Here is a 23,086-nt window from a genome sequence, read left to right on the forward strand (position 1 = left end):
AGAACAGCAATTTACTGTATTTAAAGAATACAGAAATGCCATATTTAGTTATGGGATTAAAGATTTTGTATACCGGTATATGGATGCTTTTCATGCTGCACCATTGAGGGGCTTATACTTGAGTCAATACATTTTTCCAGTTTTCTTAGGTAAAATTAGGTACCTCGGCTTATATTCGGATCGGCTTATACTCGAGTATATACGGTACTCCATAAAAATCATGACAGTATCCTTTCAAAGAACGAGAGGCTATTAAAAAGATATGTTAGTCCCCCCCCTAAGAAACTACCCTCCCACATTATTGACCACCAGAACTACTACAGTTTTCCAACTGTTCAAACAATGTTATATGAACATTTCTGATGTTCTCATCCCAGTGATCTGAAAGGAACACAAAAATATTTTAATTCCTTATTCACCCCAAAACTTCTCTAATAAAAGGCCTAGCCTTTTCCCCTTTTTTAATTGTTTCATGTAGAATGGTACATTCTCTACTTGGAGTAAGTTTTCTTAGTGGGTTCAGGGTTCTGTGTTGGGATCTTGCCAAACTGGCAATCTGAGCAGCTTAGTGGCAGATGAGATTTAATGTGGATAAATGTAAGGTCATGCACCTGGGATGTAAAAACATGCAAGCCACTTATACCCTTAATGGGACTGCACTAGGCAAATCCATAATGGAGAAGGACCTTGGAGTCCTTGTAGATAATAAACTTGGCTGTAGCAAGCAATGCCAGGCAGCAGCTGCAAGGGAAAACAAGGTTTTCAGCTGTATTAAAAGGGGTATAGATTCACGGGAGGTTATTCTTCCCCTTTACAGAGCGCAGGTAAGGCCCCATCTAGAATATGCTGTCCAGTTCTGGTCTCCAGTGCTCAAATGGGACATTACTGAGTTAGAGAGGGTCCTGAGAAGGGCAACTAAGCTGGTAAAGGGTATGGAAAGTCTCAGCTATGAAGAAAAACTGGGCAAGTTGGGTCTGTTTACACTGGAGACAAGGCGCTTAAGGGGAGATATATTTATTTATTTATTTATGTAGAAATATATAAGGGGATCATATAATAACCTAATGCTTTATTTACCAGTAGGTCCTTCCAGTGGATACAAGGGCACCTATTCCGATTAGAAGAAAGGAGGTTCCGTCTAAATATTCAGAGAGCATTTTTTACAGTGAGAGCTGTGAAGTGAAGCTTCTTAGCAAGTGAGGGAATACAGGGGTAGGGGAGATAGCTCTCAGTACAAGTGAGGGAATACAGGGGTAGGGGAGATAGCTCTCAGTACAAGTGAGGGAATACAGGGGTAGGGGAGATAGCTCTCAGTACAAGTGAGGGAATACAGGGGTATGGGAGATAGCTCTCAGTACAAGTGAGGGAATACAGGGGTAGGGGAGATAGCTCTCAGTACAAGTGAGGGAATACAGGGTAGGGGAGATAGCTCTCAGTACAAGTGAGGGAATACAGGGGTAGGGGAGATAGCGCTCAGTACAAGTGAGGGAATACAGGGGTAGGGGAGATAGCTCTCAGTACAAGTGAGGGAATACAGGGGTAGGGGAGATAGCTCTCAGTACAAGTGAGGGAATACAGGGGTAGGGGAGATAGCTCTCAGTACAAGTGAGGGAATACAGGGGTAGGGGGGATAGCTCTCAGTACAAGTGAGGGAATACAGGGGTAGGGGAGATAGCTCTCAGTACAAGTGAGGGAATACAGGGGTAGGGGAGATAGCTCTCAGTACAAGTGAGGGAATACAGGGGTAGGGGAGATAGCTCTCAGTACAAGTGAGGGAATACAGGGGTAGGGGGGGATAGCTCTCAGTACAAGTGAGGGTAGAGCTGGGCGGTATGACCAAAAATTTATATCACGGTATTTTTCAAAATTATATCGGTGTCACGGTATTTGACGGTATTTTTTTTTTCCATGCATGATTAGGTGTTAACCCCATTTCCTAATAAATTAGAGAATAATTACTGCAGTATTGAAAATCAGAGTCAGGCAAGCGAAGGATCAGCAACAGAAAGTCGTAAGGTATATCAGGCAGCCTTAGTTTCCCAGGCAAGGCCGCAGACAACATAGCACAGGAGGAGGCGTTTGATAGCTTTAAATACCCCCCACGCATGCGCAGAACCGGTGCCGTCAGCGCGTCACGGACGTGCACGCTTTGACCCGCGGACAACGGGACGCGCGCGCAAAGAGGCGCGTGAGACTGGGCCGCACGGGTGAGTACCCTGACACCCCGGTATTGCGGTATCTGAAAAATGAATATAGTTTTAAAAAAAAACACCGGTATTCGGTATTAAACGGTATATCGCCCAGCCCTAAGTGAGGGAATACAGGGGTATGGGAGATAGCTCTCAGTACAAGTGAGGGAATACAGGGGTAGGGGAGATAGCTCTCAGTACAAGTGAGGGAATACAGGGTTATGGGAGATAGCTCTCAGTACAAGTGAGGGAATACAGGGGTATGGGAGATAGCTCTCAGTACAAGTGAGGGAATACAGGGGTATGGGAGATAGCTCTCAGTACAAGTGAGGGAATACAGGGGTAGGGGAGATAGCTCTCAGTACAAGTGAGGGAATACAGGGGTAGGGGAGATAACTCTCAGTACAAGTGAGGGAATACAGGGGTAGGGGAGATAGCTCTCAGTACAAGTGAGGGAATACAGGGGTATGGGAGATAGCTCTCAGTACAAGTGAGGGAATACAGGGTTATGGGAGATAGCTCTCAGTACAAGTGAGGGAATACAGGGTTATGGGAGATAGCTCTCAGTACAAGTGAGGGAATACAGGGGTATGGGAGATAGCTCTCAGTACAAGTGAGGGAATGCAGGGGTAGGGGAGATAGCTCTCAGTACAAGTGAGGGAATACAGGGGTATGGGAGATAGCTCTCAGTACAAGTGAGGGAATACAGGGGTATGGGAGATAGCTCTCAGTACAAGTGAGGGAATACAGGGGTAGGGGAGATAACTCTCAGTACAAGTGAGGGAATACAGGGGTAGGGGAGATAGCTCTCAGTACAAGTGAGGGAATACAGGGTTATGGGAGATAGCTCTCAGTACAAGTGAGGGAATACAGGGTTATGGGAGATAGCTCTCAGTACAAGTGAGGGAATACAGGGGTATGGGAGATAGCTCTCAGTACAAGTGAGGGAATGCAGGGGTAGGGGAGATAGCTCTCAGTACAAGTGAGGGAATACAGGGGTATGGGAGATAGCTCTCAGTACAAGTGAGGGAATACAGGGGTATGGGAGATAGCTCTTAGTACAAGTTGATCCAGGGACTGGTCTGATTGCCCTCTTGGAGTCAGGAAGGATTTTTTTTTTTTGCTTTCCACTGGATCAATTAGCAGTTAGGCAGGTTATATATTGGCATATAAGGTTGAACTTGATGGACGTGTCTTTTTTCCACCTAACTTCATAACTATGGCTCACCCGTATAAGTCACGTGGTGTGGTCCTGTCCGATACTGCTTGCTCCCGGTGAGAATCACCCAAGCACTAACTAGACATAAAACAAGCCATAATGCCTTTATGATTACCCTTGCCTCCATAAAATAAATAATAAAAAGAAACCATTCATTTTAAGTAGCTGCAAACTCAGTTTAAGGCAGCCCTGCACATATTTGGTTGGGCAGAATAGTTGATTTTGACTACCTGACCATCCAGGGAAAATATGTCAAGTCAGAGGGGCCATTTGAAGAGTTAATCCTGTGATCTTGGTGCATTGAGGATATTCTGTCCTATCAGTGGGCCAAAATGAAGACAAGAGGAACCACAACTCTTCTTTATTATCTGCTGTTTTGATCATTTAGGTCTCAACAGAAAAATGGCCAAACGAGTGTATAATTAATTGTACGGTATCCTAATATCCTGAACAGAGAATACCGTACCATGCAGCCTGTGTATGGGCACCTTTAAACCAGATTTTTAGCCAGATATCGGTCAGAAAGGTCTGTCAGAGGGCCCCATACATGGACCAATAAGCTGCCAACTCGGTCTGAAAGGACTGAATCAGTAACAGTATAAACCCATGTATGGCCACCTTTTAGTCTGCACAATTAATTGGAAAACATGCCAAAATGTAAATAAGCCCTACCTATTATGTCTTTACACCTTTATAGTATAGAAAAATGTTACATTATAAAACAGAATTAGCAACCAACTGTGTTTCTTTGAAATACAAAATCAATCACAGAATCAGCATGAAAGATGGTATTTTATGCTTTATTAACTGTCATCTGTCTTGCTAAATGAAAACAGAATTTAAAAGGGAAAAAAAACCAAAAATTCAAAATTAAAAAAAAAGTAAAAAGAAATAAAGCTCTCTATAAAAGAATCAGCAGTTACAAACATGATTTGCCACAAATGATATTTAGTGTACTAAATTTATTTTTGGTACGTTTCTTAGCAAATAAAATAGGAATTATATATATACATAAATATGATGTATTGCACTATTTACAGTTATTTAGAAAGACAGTGTCGCAATAAGGAAATATAGGATGTTCTATAAAAGACTGCAGATTTTACATGAGATGTCTGTTGCCTGATATATTTCTGTATACCAAATATTTTCAGATTTCTGACTACTGAAACCAAAAAAAAAAAAATAAGTGCAAGATATACGGAAACAATATTTAATAACGAAAATAAAAATGACTGATCCTGCAGAAGTCGCATCCGGTAATGCCCATCTGTCTCGCAAGCCACAACGAGGCCGGATTTTGCAGAAAATACTAATCAGTTTAAGTCCGGTATATTGGAAATGTTGTCGAAAGCACACATCTGAATATGCTATATAACTCTGTTAAACATACCAGTTTTACCTAAGCACTCCTTGTTAGGGTGCAGACTGAAACACTCCAAATGTTTAATTAGGTTTCAGCTGGACTAATTAGTTAACTATTAACTGCATAAGACTAATTTGTATTTTTTTTAACCCCTGCCCCGGTTTAAGTGCTACAGTACAAAGACTAGTTCTGGTGAGCTACTTCTTTAACGCATCCCAGTCATCCACCTTAGGCCAAACACTGGGATTCCATCCCAGAATAAACAATAAAAATGTTATAATATATTTGCTATTCCTTCTTTATGCTAACTTTCTTGGTTTTTGGAACAAGGAAAATATTTCCCTCCTTTGTCTGCTGGAGGGAGTATTCATGAGGGGAGTATGGTTGCCCATTCTCGTCTTGCAGCTTATTAAAGACCTCCATGTACAGGGCGCCAAGCTTCTTCTTCAGTTGACTAAGGCTGTTGTTGTACTCTCCTCGTTCAGCAAGTAATTTCTCTTTTTCATACTTAAGCTTGTCCAGATCAGTCTCCAATTCCACTATGTTGTCCATCTTCCTCTTCCGACAATTCTGAGCAGCTACTTTATTTTTGCCCCGCCTCCTTATATCTCTTATGAGGGCAAGCTGGGCCTCGTTAAACTGATACTTGGACATCAACTCATTAAAGTTGTCCACTGGAAGGTTAACTATTTTATCGACAGAGAATGGTATGTTGAGAACCTTTGCTCTTTGCTCGTCTCTGGTGAAACGAGCTTCTTGGCGGCTTAAATACTTGTCCTTGGCAAACGGAGCCTTGCTATAGCCTGGGCTAGCAGGTATCTCTTTTGCCGAAGGGGTGTGAGCTTCTATATCAAAGGGATCTGTGTCATGCGAGACAAAAGGCGAAAGAGTGAAGTATGTGTCCTCAGTAAATGCTGCAGTAAAATTGTCTGGAGGTTTTTGCTGTGCAGTCTCTGGAGTGCTGTCCATATCTTCCATGTCTGAATCACTGTAGCTATGATGAGGCTCACCATAGACGGAACCACTCATGGACTGGGAAGGTGATGTTGCACATGGACTGGCATTGACAGAAACACCAGAATCAGAATCATTGAATTCTGGTTGGTTGTTCCCATTAAAAGCTTTACATAATGACAAGTCTGTAATATCAACGTTATCATTCAAAAGCTCATTCAGCAACTGGCCTGAATTGTCTGTTAAAGGCACAACATTGGTCACTTTTGGGTCAAGTGTAAATATATCATCGCAGAATGACTCAACATTAAAGGCTGTATTTGTGTTTACTGATGGTAGACTACTAGTGAACGTATCCACAAGATCACTGGAGAAAACAGTGCTGCTTTCATGTGGTTTTTCAATAGTGGACAGGGGACTAAGGAAGCTGTAAGTGTCTGGAGTCTCTGTCATTGTGATGGATTCTTGGTTTGTATACATGCTTAGGTCCACCATGTTTTCAATCTCATTGTTAAGGCACTGTTAGAAGAAAAGAAACAGTGTTTTAGTCAAGAAAATTCGGGTATACTTATTTAGATACACAGGCTGGGTGAAAAGGGTCAATTGTCTTTAATTGCTTATTTGGTTATCTAATATTTGTAGCTGCCTAGGTCCCCCACATTCTAGCCAATAGGAAGAGCACTTTACACCCCTTCATTGTACCCAACACAGAGTACACTGCAGTAGGGGTTTTCATTAAAAAATAGTAACAAGCCCAAGAGGCTGGTTAGAAACTTTACACAAGGACCAAGCTGATGTGGTCTTCTTCCAACAGGGCTCCATATGCCTATAAAATAATCAGGTTATGGGAGCCAAAAGATCAGACTATTATAGACTCATTATATAACACATAAAATTAAAAGTTGATTATAAGATGTTTTTAAACCACCAACCCAATCGTTTATCTCTCTTCATGGAGGCACAGAAGAATGCAATACAAATTCATTCTCTCATTTAATCAGGCCAACCATTCATTACATGCAATAAGTATACTACAAAGTAGTTATATACATAGCATATATAGTGATGTTACCTGTAACTCAGGAATAGACAATAACTCCTCCCAAGCCTGATTCATTTCATGCATAATCTCTCCTTCCGCAGGTATGCTGCTCAGCGTGCCAGCTGGTACCGGATTTGGTTCAGACTGGAGGAAGGTCTGGTTTGTTTCAATAGGATCACTGGGTTCTAGTGTCTGGTATGCCAAAGAGGATTCCTAAAACAGATATACATACATTAACTGAAAATGCAGGTTTAACAAAAGAAACTGGATGGCCTTGGGCTCTAAATGTGGAGTTTTTGGCTAGGAGTAGCCTAGGTGCTGTTTTTCAAATTAAAGGGTATGGCTAGTAAGCTAGATAGCTCCTCTGCTGTCATTTCTGTTTACTTATACTATATAAATTATTTAATTTTTTTCCCCTTCAGTCTTAGAATTTACAGTCACAGCAAGCAGGCCAGCGCCATTTTGTGAACACTGTTATTAAGGCAAGCTTTGTATCACCCCAAAAACTTTTGCATTCGCCATTTAAGGTGATATCTAGGAAGCGCTGAATGGAAAGTTAAAGTAACTGTAATTAAAAATCGGAGCTAACAATCATATATTGTCTGCCCCGCCTCTATGCCTTATTTTATAACAGATTTAATTAAAAGAAAGAATTTGGGTTTCATGTTTAATTTTTAAAGGACTTTTATTATACAGCTTTTTATGTGTGGGTGACAGGTCCTTTAAAGGCTTTTATTCCTGTTCTGGCTCTGGGTCTCACATGGAAAGGTGTTTTACTTTAATAACTGAGAGTCCAAGGTTTAAACCACTGTGATTTACCTCATTAGCTGGTCCTAACTGGAATGTTTCACCCAAAATCTTCAAGCATTCATCAAAGGATAAATCATGTACCAAACTGGGTTTGACCTATAGGAACAAAAAAAAAAAAAGAAAGATGCCACATTATTGTATGTGAATTCCCTATGTCACATGTTTCTTTCATAAACAAGATCTGGGCTAATTACCTCAATGGAACTGGCAAGCTCCTGCGTGACTGCTGCAGTCTCAATAGGTGCAGCCTGTTGGATTGGGATGAATTCCCCTGTCTCCTCATCTAATTGCAGTTGGGCGTAGAGTGCTTTTTCCCGTTCCTTCTGCAGCTGCTCTTGCCGCTCCTTTTCAAGCTTCTTCTGTTTCTCCAATTCATTTTCCTTCTGTCTTTGGTTATAGTCGAAAACCTCACGGCTAACACCGAGGTCAATGTCTTGCTTCCAAAGAATATCAATCAGATCCATATCCTAGAAGAAGTCAAATACATGGGGTTTAATGTCCTGATACTTTTTGGATAATTGTTCAACCCCATGAAGCAGCTATGAAATCCAACACGACTGATAGTGGTAGGTTACATCTTCAACTGGGCTTGGATTAAGCTGATGTGGTAATCTTTCAAGAGGCAGGTGAACATTACCTTCTCATGGGAAGTTGTGACACTGCCAGGTTCACATGAACATTCACACCCATGGGAGCAGACCTAATCTCCAGCTATATGCTAGTAATGATGGAGCAATGTTGAATTCTTTGGAAATGCCTTGGTCGGGAATTGTCAAAGTTGTTGCTCTCCAAATGCCATCAACCCCCTAAAAGCTAATGTTTCCAGGACTTTGGCATTAATAAGCATACAGTTGACAAGGTATATAATTAACTGACAACCCTGGATGTAAAAAAACGTACTAATTCTCTACTAATGGGGCTTAATTCAGGAATCCACATCTAGAAAAGTAAAAGATATAAAATGGATAAAAACAATACTGCTATAGGGTTTGCCTAGAAGTATGCAGGAATCTAACTGAACATCTAAAAGGTTTAAGTATAGACACAGACATGCTTTGATGGTAGCACTAGTTCTAAACCATGGGGATGAAACCAGTTAGGGGGCCTGAGGCAGTGAGTGGAGGAAATGGGGCTTAAAAAAAAAAAAAAAAGATTTGGAAGTAAATTGTTTCTTGTTCTACATTTTCCTGGAAGCCCAGCCTGAGGAACCAAATTAATATTTTAGACTTAGGAACCATGGCAGGATGACAATGTGTTCATAAATCTGTATCTTAGTAAGGAGACAAGGGATGCTTGAACCTGTGAAAAACACTGGTCTATATCTAAATATTAGGGAACAACCATGATTTTTCCTATGTTTTAAATATCCAATTTTCGCTTAGAAATATCTTCACAGCCTATTTTAGGTAAATGTAGGCGAATCTGTCCCATTTCGCTTCGCCGAAAAATTTGCAAAACGGCGGAAATGTTGCACGTAAAAAAAAAATTGTCACCGCGGCTATTCTATTGTCGCCCGCGGCTATACTTTTGTCGCAGGCGACAATTTTTGGACGCTCTGCAAATTTTTCCCCGGCGAATGTTTTCATCCGTTTTGCGAAACAATCCGCCAATGGTGAAATGCATTTCGCCCATCACTACTGGATATCAGTCTGTTCATCAAGCAGGCAGGTTTGAAAATGTCATCTGCCAATGCATATCTGCCAGGGCACTGTGCATCAACAGATGAGAAACTGAAGAGGAGCCACAGCTCCTAAAGTATTGATAACTGCTTTAAGATTACAGCCCTGATGCTACTGCATTATGTCGTCCAACAGGCATGTACCAGTGTTATCTCTCCCTTTTAATTTGCACCCCTGGAAAAGAATTGATCTATAATCAATATCCTAAAAGTGTGCTGAAACCGTGTAGCCCTAATGTGTCTCTACATGAACCAACAAGCTGTCACCTTTGGCCATCGTCCCCCCATTGTGTCGAGCTCTGGGCACCATCAATTGGCCATTACCAAATACAGCAGTGCTGAAACCTTCTGTCAATACCACAGAGAGAGAATTTGGACTACATTTTGGTTGCAAGAAGCTCATTACCAAACTCACAATACGACATCTAGGCAGCAACCTACCCAGAAAAACAATGCACATTTATACACTAGTAGGGCTCATTTATTATTGGCCAGTAACCAACCACTTGATGACCTCCACTCTCTTCTACTGTGGATTCCACCACACAAGCATGTTCAGCAGCTGCTTGTGCTCAGTTTTCTGAAGTGGACACAAGTAAAGTAGTGCATGAGTCATTAAAAGCTCAAAACTATGCTCCTCTAGACCTAATTGGCAGCTTAATGGCCTCCTAATATCCTTCCTGACCTCTCTGAAAATCAGCCAGATTATCTATCAATTTAGCAATTTATCTAGAAAATCAGCATGTTAACAGTTTTCTTTCAATCGGTCTCCATTATGATGTAATCACTAGCCTGGGAGCCTAACAATCCGTAACTGACCTTGTGAGTTGGCGGCCACAGCAGGTAAATACCTGGTCTAGCAATTTCGCAGCACATGACCAGCATACAGGGCATTTTGACCACCACTGTGCTCAGGCAACAAGTATGGGAAATCCTCACAGATGAGGGTTGTAGAGCAGTGGTTTGTGTGCCATGGCATGTTAGGAATACATTGGTAGTGGTGACACATCCATACCAAGCACTTTGTTTTTCTCCTGGGCACTGCGGCAGTCAAAATGCGTTATTATTGTTAACCCAACAGTTTATAGGATATAGTTTTCAATGAAGAAAGGTGTAAACCATATGCATTGATGTGACTTGGGAGAGATTACATCATGGGCCAAATACAAAAGCAAGTGGAGGAATATAATAGGAGGGTTGGTTGGAAACCCAATACTAACACTGGCTCTTTCAATCTAGTTTATTCCTCCTGTAACAAGATAGGCTGGTAAATACAAATGAAAAGATACAGATTACAAGCACTTTAGCACATAGCAAGAGTTTAACAGACAAGATGGGTATGGCTGAACCAATGATCAGAACGTTAAAGTCCATATGTTAGTATTATCCATTGTTTTCATAGACATTATATTCATGGACCTACGCAGGTTTTGTTTAAAGAGAATTTAAACCCCCAAAAAATCACAATTTGCCTAATGAAATGAAGAATTATAAGCAACTTTCCATTGTACCATTATTCTAAATGCTCAATGGTTTTAAAACTATTTGGAAAAATAACTGTGTGCTTGGGGAAGACACACAGAGCTACTTAGTAGCAGCTATATTTTCACTTCTACTAAATACCAGAAATACCCTGCCATACCATACCATTGCCTCTGCTAAAACACACGTAGAGACAATTATCAGTAAATGATCAGCATTGTCTATTTTAGTAGGCGTGACAAGTAGCTGCTACTAGTATCTCTGTGTGTCTTACCTCTTAAAAGCAGTATCTGTTTGTACCTTGCTATTCTCTGCTCTGGTGGTTTTGACTTTTAAAACAATGTAGCACAAGACTGCCTACTAACAAACCTATGAAGGAGCATACAAAGCTGACTTTTTTTTTTTTTACACGTTTCTAGAGACAGAACTGGCAGTGCAGAAGGGGACACTAGTGCTGCTTTCAATTGTAGTTATATGTAGAAATAAAACTGACAAGAGTAACCGACATAGCAGGCTGCCCACGTATTACACATTTCATGAGCAGAATAAAGTTGCCTATCTGGACTGTTAATTATTTATCAACCAGCATTAATCATCAATGTCTTTATACAGGAAAAGCTTCTTTATTGCGATACTTTATTGACACTTTATTGGAGGAGGACTTTTATAATACTAACCCACACAATACTGCTAGCAGGCTGTATGACCAGACATACCAAAGCACCTCAATAGTTAACGGGCAAGTTACTGTACATCCCCACACAACTCATATTGGGTTTCACAAAAGTCATTTGAACGAGGCAACATTAAACGTGCTCCTTTGTAAATGAGTCTGAAAATACAAAGCAGGGCGCATCCACATTCTAACATAACACAGCAATGTAAGGGTATGTACTGCCTGACACTTCACATATCGGACCACTTGATGCGAATGAACAGTACAGCAACTTCCTCAGGCTAACTGGTTGGCCCAAGTTTGCATACACCAATGGTAACGCCTACACATTCATGGTAAAATGAAAATATGTATGAACAAAAGGGTGTTTTCTTTTACACAACAGACAATGGTGTCATTTTCTACATTCTGTGTAATACATGGAAGGTAAAGCTAATGGAGAAAGCAGGTTCAGTTTCCTTTTAAAGCAACTGATGGGATTCTAAAATTGTCTGGATGTTAGGTGGGGAAAATGTATTGTGCTTCCTGCTCTGGCTTTGTGTATACACGTATATATTCACACACACACACACACACACACACACACACACAACACATTTCTAACATGGATAGAGAGGAAGAAAATTCTCCATCTTCTGAAAATAACACATAATCCTTAACTCCTGCACAGGCCCAGTGCTTGGGGATGGGGGGGGGGGTTAGTGACCCCTATAAACACTACAGTTGTTTTTTTACTTCCTTATGTGATGTCATGCAGACTTAACTCCTATTGGCTGTGTCTCCTGTCAGTCTGACATTGCTTCCTAAGCCTGTGACAGAATGCTGGAGATCTAATATAACAGTATGTTACATTTGTGTTATGCAGAGTCTGTTTGCATATGCCGTTGCAAGGGAGAAATTAACCAATTACCTTTCAATTTATGCAATTGGTTAGACGCAAAAAGTGAGGGCAAAGTCTGGACGTGATAATGTAATATAGGAAGTTCTCAGTGTGCCAGGTTCAAAATAGGCCACTCCCATCCTTTCAGTAGAGAGACAGAAGAAGGACTGATTTACCAGGTATAAAAAGAAGCTTTTACAGTAGCCTTTTTACTTTGTTTATGGAAAATGAATTTTCTGGCACGCCGAGAACATTGTTGGTGGTTTTATAAGAATGGGCATTGAAGGTGAACAACCCCTTTAAGGGCCCCAGGTAGACACAAGATTCCCCTGTGTTTTGGAGAAAAGGAATGCAGTCCAATGTGCAAAGTGCAGTTTTCAGGTTGCCAAGTGCCATTTTCACCCCCCCCCCCAGAGTGGAGTTTTTTTTCTACAAAATTCCATAAGCTATGAAAAGTCTGTAATTACCGGCACATCAGAGGCAGGGAAAGCCCCAATAAGCCCACTTACACACAATGCAAGAAGGAGAACACAGGACAGGTGCAAAGGCACTCATTACAACTATGTGCAAGTGCAAGGAGCATGTTTGCATGCAACCTTTATTAAATAGTATCAATACGATCCCCCAATTTAGTGCAACTGCTCTTCATTTTGGTGTCTAGATTCCAATTTATCCAACAACAAGACAGGGGTTAGAATGATATTTTGGATTATAAATAGGATTGAGCCTGAAAAGATACATATGTAATCAAATGCAACAATAAAATTATAGCCTCAGTGCTATATTGCAAGTTTTTGGCCACCCAGATTAACTGAAAGCTAGAAAGAGTCGGAAAACAAACAAAATAAAAGTTAACTGTCCCTTTAACCCTGGTCAATTACTTTTATTCCATGTTTCTAGCCTGGGGATCAAACCATGCCTTGATATACATAAATGATAGGAAAATAAATTTAAGTAGTTTTATAATTCATTCCTTATGGTCCTGTTTTACTATCTCCTGCATAAGGGTCAGGAGACACTGACCCGGTTCGACTCCAGCTCTCTGTGCATAGGCACACTCATACGGGAATATTGCATTATGCTGGCAGCACTGTGGCTCTACTGAGCAGATGAGAAATAGAAGGCTGCCCTTGGCAGGGGGAGTGAAAGGGAAGGAGAGTGCCGGTTGCGCAAGCTACTCAGCCCATCCAACAAGCTCCCCGCTGTGCACTGAGAGCAGGAGAGTTCACACGCACAGGAAGAGAGATCCTTCAAGGGGACTGCCGACATCCAGCGCTCGCTTCCCAACGACACAATGTACAGTATGGATGGCTAGCTCAATTAGCCACGGTGCTGTCTCTATTTCCAACTAATAATGCCAATAAATGTGGGCTGAGGGAAATAACAAGGTAGGTGGCTAGAGTAGACATGAAACACTCTTGTTGGGCCAGTAAATCAAGTACTTCTTGTTAGAGCCTTATGAAATGGGACTTTCCATGTGGTTATTACTGTCACTTGGTAATGTGTTTGTTAGTAAAACACTTAAGCTGGCCATACACGTAAAGATCCGGTCGCCAAGCAAGCAGATCTTCTACCGATATCCCCACCTAGGGGTGGGTGATATCGGGGGAATTTAGGCTAATTCAGTTTTATAACAAATTTGGTTTTATAATTCGAATAATAGCGACTGGAATAGGCGCAGTCGGTTCGGGGACCGCATCAACAAGCTGATACGGTCCCCGATCCGACTGAATTTTTTAACCTGCCCGATCGATATCTGCCCGATTTCAGGTAACGTTTCAGTCAGGCAGGCCAGTCGTTGTTTCCCCTACACGGGTCGACAAGCTTCCGAATCGGTCCAAGGGACCGATATCGGCAGCTACATCCGGCCTGTGTATGGCCACCTTTAAACCGCAGTCCCTTAACCCAAAGGGCCAATGCCACATTCCAACCAATAGGCAACGTATACATTTCTTAGGAACTGTTTACCATTTAGTGCCATAAGAATCAGTAGAACACAGCTTAATAATGTTCACAAGCATTTGTTCTTTGCATAGTTGTGGGCTGCCATATAGTCAAGGCAGGCACAGTGTTTCTTTTTTTGTCTTAAAAGCAAGACAATATGGCAGCTCCTGCAATCACAAATTCCCACACAATGTTTTTTGCACATAATTAGCTATGCCACCATACTTTACAGAATACGTAAAAGAAATTAAATGGAAACTTTTTTTGGGGGGGTATTGTAAAATAAAGATGGGTGGTACCATATGTGATTTTATGCTTGTGTACTAAGGGCTCAGTGGAGGAAAGATTTGTCCAGTATTAAAATGGTGATAATACTCCCTAAAGGATATATGGGTTGAAATGCACCATGACCAGCACTGTCACCCATTTTCTATTTATGTTACTGGGAGCCCACACAATGCAGTAGCCAACCATGCGGTGCCCTTTGCCCAACTATTTATAGGCCAAATGATTAGCACACCATGAAGTGTAGAGTCTTCAGTTCTTCTCCCAATGCAACATGCACTGCCAAACTAAACTCTCATGAACATCTATTGAGATTATCTGCCTTGTGGGGTCGTTATGCTTAAAGGCACATGAAAGTAAGTGTGACTTCCTTATGACTGACAGAACATGGCGGAGAACTTCCAGCATGCACTGCAGCAACTTATTCACCTCTGAAAAAGTGTCTGTATGTCCTTAATGTTAAAGTGTGTGCAAACCATACAATAACATTGACCATTTGAGCTTTAACATAGCCAATCAGTGTTTTGAATTACTTCAAACACTGTTCTTACCTGCCCAGCATTTATCAGCCTACCAGTAAATGAATAATAAGAAGAAGATGCTTAATACTGAAGTAGTTAGTAAAAGCTAAAAAAAAAAAAAAAAGGCATTTTTTTCCCTTTCTCTGGAAACAGAGGCAACTCTAACTGCAATAATTAGGATTTCTTTTCAACTCTACCTGGAATTCTGCAGTAATCACAGACCTGTGAAACTGACTCATCCTGGCCTTATTTTAAATATTCACATTAAAGGTTAAGGCTGTAAGGCTCTGCTGTAGGCAAGTTTTTATGCTGTGCTGCAAAAATGGTCACATATTAATAAAGTCAATTATTATTCTAGTATTTACACTGAGCCCACGTTCGGTAAACTGTAAATTTTATTAATGACGCAACTCAAAGGGCACTCCTATATTAACTTAATGATAAAGGGTTCAGTTTAACAAGGTGAAACAATTACACTGATAAGATGGTGTTCATATAAAAAATAAATCTACTACATGCACAAATTGTTGGCAAATAAATGATGATTTCTCACATTAAACTTATGGTTTATAAAAAAAAATTTAAAACAGATCCTAGTTCTGTATATTTTTAAGTTTCAAAACAGACCATAAAGAGGAGTTTTGGCCTATCTCCTGTACATATTGAAACCCCCTAGGGATCCCCTGGGTGATTGTGCACATTCAGTTGTCAGAGAGAGCAAGCAAACTCTGGGCAGACTAATTGTATAACACAGGGAGTGGAACTGGGAGAGAGAACAGAAGGAAGCCAAGCAGAAAGCAGTGAGGAGGGTGACTATATTCCAAGGGCCAATGGAAACAGGGGTCTGACAGGATACCACTAGAGACAGTCAACTAATTTGGTCTGTGCTGGATGTGCAATTACTGCAAAAACACAAAAAAAGGCCCCAAGTTCTGCTAATCATAGAATATCTATTCAGGCTTGACTATTTCGGTCTAGGATCTGAAATAGGAATTTAAATGGCACTAATTGTTTCTCAAAAAGCAAAATTCCACATTTGCTATTCTCAGCAGCCTGGCACACAGCACTAAACCCATTAAAGTGTGCAATGGGGCAAAAACCATAAACACTGTATAAAAGGCACAGACACCATGCATATACTGATGAACTGCAGTTTCTAGTACAGGCATAGGACCCATTATCCAGAATGCTCGGGACCAAGGGTATTCCGGATAAGGGGTCTTTCCGTAATTTGAAACTCAATACCTTAAGTCTACTAAAAAATCAATAAAACATTAAACCAAATAGGATTGTTTTGCATCCAATAAGGATTAATTATATCTTAGTTGGAATCAATTACAAGGTTCTGTTTTATTTCTACATAGAAAAAGGAAATGAGTTTTAAAATTCTGAATTATTTGATTAAAATGGAGTCTATGGGAGATGGGCATTCCGTAATTCGGAGCTTTCTGGATAACGGGTTTCCGGATAAGGGGTCCGATACCTGTATCTCCTTTTAACCTTTGTGGTATACAGCAGTAATGGGCAGGCATGATGAAAGAGTGCTAGGTCAGCCAGTCCGATGTTATTAACATTTATTTATAAAGCGCCAACATATTCCGCAGCGCTGTACAATACGATGTTAAGGCCATGTTAGTAATGAGTAGGCCACTTAAAGCTATTAATAACAGGTGAAACAAAGCTGTTCTGCAGCAGCCACATGCAAGAAATAGCTTAGCCTATCATGTTCATTCAGTACTTAAACATGCAATAAGCACTCTACATTAGTACATGGCTTTTACTGTCATGGCCACCAAGATCTAACACACTATCCGGCCATTAATCACGATCCCTAATGGACAAGGTCCTATCACTAATCTCTCTGTACTGAAATAACACTCCATTTTTCAGCTTTTTCTCACGGTTTGTTCCTTCCCCTTATTATCTGACCCCACCTCTGCAACTTATTTGTATGCCTCTTTATTTCCAACCCAAACCTTTGCTCAGTAACCTCTTGCTTGCCTATTAACCCCTCTATCTTATGAATATCAACTCATTTCTGCACTATTTTACCATCCATTTTCCCTTGTGCCATAGAAGCAGGTTATCAGCTCTGTCAGGTACATCCAACCAGTCCCCATATTGGGGAATAGGACTGTCCTTCTGGAGAGATCAAGTGATGCAGTGATCACATGAGCAGTCATCCGGTGGGAGGAGGGGCAGCTGCACTGACAGATAGGGGGCGCTGCTCACAGCACCATTAAGCCCACAGTAAAGTACTTTACAGCTTGAACTTCAGACGCTCCCAGGTACAGTGTGAGCAGGGCCGGAATAACCCACAATAAATGGTTTGCAGTAAATCTGCTGAAGCTTTTTTCCTACTTTTTGGATTTTTGCCGGAATAAGACAAGTGGAGCCCCCTCTGAAAAGAATTCTGGGGTTCACATCAATGAGGGATGTGCAGCCTTGGTCTGTGGATGGAATGCAAGCAGTTGCGGAAGCGACTCAGGCGAAAGTATAATAGGACTTTATTACTTTTCCACAGCAGATATCCTTTCCGCCCTACACCATACAACCATCCCCGCGTATGATTCTGCCATTTCCTCGTTTCTAATGACTGCTCACGTCATACACACGTCATATACAGACCACCGCCCCCCGGGACCTCTTGCCCACCTGTTGTGACTGCAGTGGCAGGGGCATCTCGATCTCCATCATGCTGGCCCCCTTGCCCCAGGCCGGTATCTCCTCCGTAACGAGATTACTGTAATACTCCGTGCTCGATATTTCCTAGGAGCCCCTCCGGATTGTACCCTTGCCACTGACTCTAGCCCGTCCCGTCTTAGAATGACGGGAAACCACAAGGGCCAACACGTAGTGAGGGACTGGCAGCGCCTCCCAGCCAATAGGAATTCGGATACGGTCACACCACGCCCACCTGCTTACGCAATGAGACTGAGGAGGTGAGACTATGCCCATCCCCCTCCTGACATTAACCCTTCAATACTCGTCAAAAGTTGCACGCTCTGTGGAAAATAGTTTTAAATAAGCACTTACTGTTAGGAGTGAAAGGTAGATTCTCGGTTATTCGCGGCACTTTACACGGGAAGATATATATATATTTTTTTATATTAGGCCGTTTGTTTTTAGAACTAGCCCAGGCAAATGAGTCCAAGATTCTAATCTGTACCTAGGAGTAAGGTGGCTAGTTATGTCATGTGACAACGTATGTTCTAAGGGTGAAGACACACAGAGTTACTAGTAGCAGCAACTTGTCACTGCTACAAAAACAGACAATTCTGATGATTTACTAATTACTGTCTACGTGTGTTTTAGCGCAGGCAGTTCTCAGTATAGTCTATGGCAGGGTATTTTCTGGCATTTAGTAGCCTTAGGGCTCTGGCACACAGGGAGATTAGTCGCACGCGACAAATCTCCCCTGTCTCGGGCGACTAATCTCCCCGGATTGCCATCCCACCAGCGAAAATGTAAGTCGCCGGTGGGATGGCACACGCTGCGCAGGCGATTTGCCGAAATGGCAATCTGGGGAGATTAGTCGCCCGAGACACGGGAGATTTTGTCGCAGGCGACTAATCTCCCCGTGTCCCAGAGCCCTTAACAAGTAGCTACTACTAGGTAGCTTGATGTGTCTTTGCCTTTAGGGCAGTGGCACACAGGGAGATTAGTTGCCCGAGATAAATCTTCGCCATTGCGGGAGACTAATACCAACATGCCATCCTACCGGCAAGAATGTAAATCGCTGATGGGATGGCTTACAAGTTGCTTTGGTTTTCCAAAGTTTCCTTGTGAGGCAACTTCAGGCAACCGAAGTGATGCATATGCCATCCCACCAGTGATTTATATTGTCGGGGAGTCTCCCGCAATAGCGAAGATTTCTCGCGGGCGACAAATTTCCCTGTGAGCCACTGCCCTTAGAGTAGAAACCCACAGAGTGAGTTAGTTGCCCATGATGGGAGGAGGAGGAAATTTTGCGTGACTTTGGATTACCAAAGCAATGTGAAGGGCTTTTCACCAGCGACCAGGGTCGGACTGGGACACCGGGAAAAAACCCATTGTGCCGCTGGTCTCCCTCCCGCCTCCCCTGACTGTAAGTTTAAATTAGCCGCTCTCAGGGGAGAGGGCCGGCGGGGGGTTGAAAAGCTGCGGCGGGGGCCATTGGGGAGTGCAGGGGCCCCCGAGGCAGAAGCCTCGGTGGGCCCTGCAACCCCCTGTCCGACCCTACCGCGACTGTTGCCGATGGAAAGCCTTTTTGGAGCAGTTAGTTGCCCACGATAGCAGAGATCTATTTCGGGCAACTAACTCGCTCCATGGGTTCTTCCCCTTATAGGTGACATATCTTAACACATGCACCAGTACATTAATAAAAGCCAATAGCCCCTTCTTTTTGTAGAACTATGTATGCATAAGAGAGAGTTCATATAATCTCAGTTTTAAAATATTTTCTTTCCAAACACTGATAGTCTGAAACAGTGTAACATTTGTAATGATATATACTATAAACAATGACATCACTGTTAATTATATCTCATAATAATGGAATAAAAATGGAACAGGTCTGGTTTTAGGTATGACATAAAAAAGGGCATTTGGTCTAGGTACCCTCATCTTACAAACACAGAAAAAAAGAAAGGACTGCATGGAAATAAAAAAATATTCTACAGCATCAACAAGACCACCTGTAAATGTTTTAGGGACATTCCATCCACCCACTCAGCATAGCCATATTGCTCCCCTTCCTCCTCTCATCTCAGGAGGAAGCAAGGGGGTAATTAAACCCAGCAACTACAAAACACAAATCAACTGTGTTGCTTCAATTTTATTTGTCCTGTATTATTACCGGTATTATCTACTGGTTATATTCCTATTAAGCGCCTCTATTTATTTTCTAATATGATCTCCAAACTGTTTATTGGTTGCTAAGGTAACAAGCCTGACAGCTGCACAGCAAACCATGTCAATACTTCAGAAACCGCAAAGAATAAAAAAAGAAAGACCAATGGCAAATTTTCTTAGCGTGTCATGGTCTGCATTTTATTTAAAGCTGAACTACCTGGCTACAGCTTAGCAGAACTGTAATGACCAAAAGGCCCATCAGGTCAGCCATTTTAGAGGGCACAGAGCATGATAGCCTCATTTACAGAAAGTCTAATACTGGAAAGTATTTTCAGATGTGACCAACCATGTAAGCTTCTGCCGCAAAATAACAAACAAAATAACTTCCAATGAAAGAAATTCACGGTAAAAGGGCCCAGATTCTAGAATAGAAATAGCTTTATTGTCACATATGGAAGTTATTTATATTGATGCTGCCTGCTTCTTGGGTCTGTAAAACACAAAGTGAAGGCGGGACTGCAGAGAAAAACAAGGAAATTGCTTCTGCTTGCAGAAAAAGAAGGCAAACAGCATAATGTACCCAAAGCTCTGTAATAAAAAGGGAATAGTTCTGCGTGTATTTTTCAAATGTGCCTGGCCAGTCACTAAGAGAAAAGTGGATGAGATTGGATGAGAGAACTTACAGTATAACAACTGGCATAAGCAGAGCATTCATTGTTGCAAGTGTCTATTAAAGTTATCCAAGTACAAGTAGGGCCTGTGTTCCATGTTATGACACTTATAGGTTTAATTGTTCAGTTTTAAAACAACACATAAACTGATGCAACTGGCAACTTGAGAGTGAGGTCAGCTCATTTACTGTATGTAACTTTTTTGGGCAAATTTACAAAATTGGGGCAAGTTGCAAAATCTTACTGCATTTGCTCCTTGTTCCGCAAAAGACTGGTGCCCCTTTATATATGCAGCACTGCTTGCAGATCACTCAGAACCCTTAATCTGACCAGTTCCAGAGCATGCAAGCCAATAGGATGCCCTATATGTTCCACCTGTTTATGGCAGGCACTATCTACAGGTCTCCCTTGCATTTGACAGAGATATGCTGTGTTCCTTGTGCACAGGGTGCATAGCACAGTAGAAGGCATAGAGGGCTACTTACAACGCTTTAGTGCATGGGGTTCTAAAAAAGGCAATTTTGCAGCTCTTAGTACACCTAGCCCTTTGTAAAGAAGGCTCCTAATAATAAATGAAACCCAGTTTGATTATAAAAAACTATAAATGCTTGGCTGCAGGGACATGATCAAACCATACCTTATGTGTGCTCTAAACCTAAGGCATTAGAGCCACCTAACATCAACCCTTTACACAAATGGCTGGAGACACACATGACACCTAAGCAACTTTCTAGCCATGATATTGTAGTCGCTAACTATAGGGAGCTGGGCAATGCCATCTCTCATTAGTAAGTGGCAGTGCCCAAGCCTGCCCAGAGAATATCAGAAAGAGAGGTGCTGAGCTCCCCAGCTAAACACAGCAAAGCAGTTTATTTTTCAAAGTAGAGGTAAACTAGCCTGGGGCTAAAGGTTAAAACTTGCTCATTGGGGGGTGCCTAAAAAACTGGCAAGCAAGCCCCCAATGTGGCTTCAGGCTTCACAGTCCTTTAAAGTATAAAAAATAAAGAATAAATCATACAAATATATGGTGATCTGCGTATTGACCCTGCCATTCTTGCAGACATGTCTGTAACCCAGTAAACTCTGTTGCTTGGTGATCTGCACAGTACATTGTGATCCTAGAAGCAGCAGCGGCGTCGGGCTTCAGAATTTACTGTAATTTTGTGCATTCCTTGAATGCTCAGGCTCTGTCACGGCACTTAAAGAAGAACTACACAGAGTTCTGCTAAGCAGCTGTCTGAGCTGCAAAAAAATTAAGTCAGTTTCTTGACATATTGCATGGGACCGGATTTTAAAAGCACATTTCAGTGATTTAAAGTGTATGGAAATGCCACAGATTGAGTAATAGTTAACAAAAAAAAATATTACATACTGGTTACACCATGTTTTCTAAGCCATGGATATTATTTACCTACCCTGGCACATGTACTAGACTTCATTCATATATTTATGTGTTTATGGTGATATAATTGCAAACTATGGTAATGTAAGTCCGGTATGACTGTCCTGTTTATAGGGGGAAACAACTTGCCTTTGTCCTTCCTACCAAATGTAGCTGGACACGTACATGTACATTCCTAGATATTCCGCTAGCAAGAGTAATCAGAGAGCTGTAGTCCAGCAACTACCAGGCTATATTCTTAAAGCAATATTGCTTAATAAAACTCCTCAAGCTCTGGATGATCGGTGGCCCAACTGACACAATATATTCTTCTATAAAAGCTTTTGTCTATCCTATACATATCAGTCTGTCTGTTTATTTAGGCATCACCAGAGCTATTTAACAATTGTTTCTAATTTTGAACACCTAAGCAGCAACAACAGGATGTCTGAGAAACCTCTGGTTGGGATAAGCAGTGCCATAAAAATATATGGAACAGCAGACCATGCATGGGAAGGCCTGCAGAGAGAGGGTAAGAACCCATGACCCCCTCCCCATGCACAGCCTGTGCTTCCCCCATGTTCTAGTCCTCTCCCTTCATTTACACTGCATGCCGGATGAAACAGTGGACAGGGGCATGGTGCCTGCAATTGCTCCAGGATCCATTTGACTGCTAAATAGGACAGGGGTGCAAGACCCGTGGGTGGAGATGTAGATCTATAGTTATGCTCATCTTTTAATCTGTTACTAAATTTGCAAAAGGGGCTGATTTACTAATCCACGAATCCGAATCCCGAATTGTTGCGACTTTTTTGTAGCCGTTACGACTTGCACGAATTGTTGCGACTTTTTCGTATCCCTTATGACTTGCGCGAATTGTCACGACTTTTTCGTAGCCGTTACGACTTGCGCAAATTGTTGCGACTTTTTCGTATTGAGCGCTAGTAAACAGTGGGCAAACCTTTCCGATTTTTTCGCGACGGCTAAAAAGTCACGACAATTCGCGCAAGTTGTAACGGCTACGAAAAAGTCGCGACAATTTCCGAAAAAGTCGCGACAGCGACGGAAAAAATCGCAAAATACCGATCATTACGAAAAAAACGCATTCGGGCGCTTTCGATCCATTCGTGGATTAGTAAATCGGCCCCCTAGGGT

The 23,086-nt window shown here is 41.8% G+C and overlaps 1 protein-coding gene across 1 annotated transcript; it reads right to left on the minus strand.

The window, feature by feature from the left end:
- Positions 1-4,189: 4,189 nt before the first annotated feature.
- nfe2l2 (nuclear factor, erythroid 2 like 2) lies at positions 4,190-17,830 on the minus strand. Its single transcript, NM_001007489.2, is given in 5 exon segments — positions 4,190-6,247; positions 6,801-6,983; positions 7,590-7,676; positions 7,775-8,047; positions 17,702-17,830. Coding segments are annotated over 5 exon segments (1,770 nt in total). The 5' UTR covers positions 17,744-17,830; the 3' UTR covers positions 4,190-5,062.
- Between the last annotated feature and the right edge of the window lie 5,256 nt (positions 17,831-23,086).

This window comes from Xenopus tropicalis, chromosome 9 (genome assembly GCF_000004195.4).
Source record: "Xenopus tropicalis strain Nigerian chromosome 9, UCB_Xtro_10.0, whole genome shotgun sequence".
Taxonomy (NCBI): Eukaryota; Metazoa; Chordata; class Amphibia; order Anura; family Pipidae; genus Xenopus; species Xenopus tropicalis.